At 30.5% G+C, this 3,076-nt stretch overlaps 1 protein-coding gene across 1 annotated transcript in view; it reads left to right on the top strand.

Annotated features, from left to right (window-relative positions):
• Nucleotides 1–3,076, top strand: part of LOC106458658 (tripeptidyl-peptidase 2-like) — a 99,852-nt gene that overhangs the window by 81,938 nt on the left and 14,838 nt on the right. The window contains exon 25 of the mRNA XM_013918188.2: nucleotides 2,026–2,131. Within this exon, the coding sequence (XP_013773642.1) occupies nucleotides 2,026–2,131 (106 nt within the window). The remainder of the gene's footprint in view (nucleotides 1–2,025; nucleotides 2,132–3,076) is intronic.

Below are 3,076 nucleotides of genomic sequence, written 5' to 3'. Positions count from 1 at the left end.
ATGCCGGGCCCCAGTTTTGCTTACTTTAGCAATATCTGATTATAGTATAGACTATGAATTAGACTTTCGAGGGCCTGATGTGGCTGGCAGGCCACTATTTGGGGACCACTGTGTTATCTGTTGAAGTTGTGCTGAGGTTAGCTAATATTTTTGTGTTAATCTGGCAGACAACATATTGGATTAAAAATCCATTCATATGATGAAGTGATTCCAAAGGCTACTTGACAAGACACAATTTAATGAAGACACCCCAGATTATTATATAAAAGCCAGTGTGTGTCATATCATGCTTGATTTCTCTTGATTTTTGAAATAGGAGGAATCATAAAAGTTAAAATGCATTTATCCAGATAGAATGGTTCGATTACTGTCTGCCCATTATGATTTTAGTGACAGGGGTGCAAGGGGGCTGTGAAGGGGAAGTGATGAGTGTTGTGAAACCTTATAAGTGATTTGAGTGTTGATATAATAAGCCTAAAGTAAAGACATAATGTTTCAGAATGCACTAGCGTATAGCCCATCAAAGATGACCAGGCAAGTACTACTTCCCCACCCTATACTATACCCTAATCTCATATTTCATAGCTAACTGAAACAAATAAATTTTGCAAAATCAAGCTTCACCAACAAAGAGGCAGAAAAATGCACTCAAATGTTTGTAAATTCCTTTGTGAGCCAATAAAAATTAAGATCATTCACGAAATGAGTTTGTGGCATTTTCATAGAATAATTATTGGTAAAAATCAGTTAAATTAACAACTTCTAATACATAGAAAAGCCAGTGCATTTTGGTAACACTACATTCAAACAATGCCTTTTATGTCATGTTGCTTAGCAATAAAAATATAATGTAATAGTGTTATTAGTTTGTGTACTGAAAGTACAAAACTGGAAAAATTAAACTCTCTGTTGATTAAAGAGGTTTGTTTTTTATTAAAAATGTTATTAATATAACAGAAAATAGCTTAATTCAGAAACAATATAAGTTTAAAATTAAATCGATATCTTTACTTTCATTATAAATTTTATGAGCTTGGCTCTAGGCGAGGTGATCCCACACGCGTGATTTTTATTCATATTTTCTCTGGTAATGTTTTGTACCATTAATAAATTCACCATTTAGTTGCCACTAATTGTTATTTGTGGCTCCTGGATATTTATTACTTGTGTGTTTTCATATTATTTCCATTGCTGCAAATTTTTAGCTTTTGAATATACTTACAAGTGAGTTGCTATTTTTGAGTGTATATTATATGACAGTAATTCAACTGGCAGTCTGCAAGGGGCAACAAAAAATTATAAAAAAAAGTAAACAAAAATGGGGTGGAAAAAAACAGTAACGTCGTGCTACTAGTTTATTCCTCTGAATTATTCAGCAGGCAAGCTGTTTGAAATACGAGAAATAAATATGAAGCCCAAAGGTTACTGATGAGGAGTGGGATTTACTGAAGATGGTTTAAGTCAGTGACAAAGGTTGTCATATTGGATTTTAGCCATTTACTTGCTGTACTTTCATACTTTTTCTGTGTGTGCTGTCCTACAGATGTTTGGAAATGTTAATAATGAGACTTTGTTAGATGTCACAGTGTTCTGTTATTAGAGTGTTACTCATAGGGTGAAATTTGTTCATTACACTAACATTACTTTACATAATGTTTATTATGTTGCTTAAAAATGTGCAGAGTAAAATACTTCTGGACTGCCTGCTCTTAACTTGTTTTTCAATGATGGATCTCATAAAAATAGATGAAGAGCTGTGTTTAATGGTATATTCAAAGCAGCAACTTATTAGGGCAAAAACTGCATTTTAATTTTAGTTGAACACTATTGTCATCTTTTAACTTGACTTTAGTAATAAAATCCTAACACAGTAATGAAGTTCAAAACAATTGGGTAATGTATCTTAATGTGTATTAGTAATATGAAGAACATAAATGATCAATTAGATGTGTTTCTTGAAACTTCTTCACTAAGAACAAATGTTTTATTGTACTCAATTGTTTTTTACCGTTTCACTCTTTTCAGGCTGAAGGGCAAATGTTCAGATGATTTGTATGAGGACATGATCAGTAAAGATCCTGGACATGTTCCATTACTTCAAGCTAGGCTACAGTATTTAGATGGTAATAAGGTTAGTTTATGTCATTATAGTCTCTCTTTCTTTGATGTTCATGGTTTTGAAGTTTAAATGGAAGTGATTTTCTTTTCTTCTTTTTTTCCTAGTGATTGCTTCTCTACTTTTTTTTATTTATATATATATATATATATATAAGTTCAATTATTTTTGCTTGTTTATCAGAAGTTAGTAATGATATTACAGAATGGTGTGGTTGAATCACAAGATCTCAGATAAAGGAACATGCTACTAAAGAACATAAAATAATAATTAAAATGCTGAACTAACCTGAGAAGGTTGAATATTTTACCAGTGTCAGAACTTATATATCCAATAAACTCTGGTATTGAACATAGTTATGTACACTGAAAGAAAGTTAATTATGTATCTTTATGGGTGTGTTATTGTCCTAGAAATTTTTAAAAGTAGTCGGTAGTCTCTAGGATTCACTGATTGATTCCAATAGTTTTTTGTATGTAGTAACTCACTCCACTTTGTTTATTCTTAGTTTAACATGTCTTCTTGCAACACTATTACTCTTTCTTTAAAATATTAGACTGATATGAACCCTTATGTCATAAACAGGTTGTAGTCAGTTAATTAACTTTCTAAAGATAGGTAATATTTCAGATGCAGTTTTTCTTATTTTTCTTTATTATTATTACTCAAGTGATTTTTGTATTTTGTTGTTATTTTATGATGGGATATTAGAGAGTTAGTTTGGTGTGATGTACATATATTTATGCATATATTTTGATAACTTTGGAACATTTGTTAGTTGAACGTGATTGAAATTTTACATTTATATTTTGACCACATTTTGTAAAGGTAAAGAATTATTAAAAAAAAGATAATAGATTGATCAGTGATTAATATAAGCTTTTAAACTGTTAGATATATATTTTCAAAACAAACAACTTCAGGTAAATGTTTATTTATTCTATCTGAAGTTGTTTGTTT

This window comes from Limulus polyphemus, unplaced genomic scaffold (assembly GCF_000517525.1).
Source record: "Limulus polyphemus unplaced genomic scaffold, Limulus_polyphemus-2.1.2 Scaffold497, whole genome shotgun sequence".
Classification (NCBI taxonomy): domain Eukaryota; kingdom Metazoa; phylum Arthropoda; class Merostomata; order Xiphosura; family Limulidae; genus Limulus; species Limulus polyphemus.
This window is presented reverse-complemented; position numbering and strand designations above follow the sequence as displayed.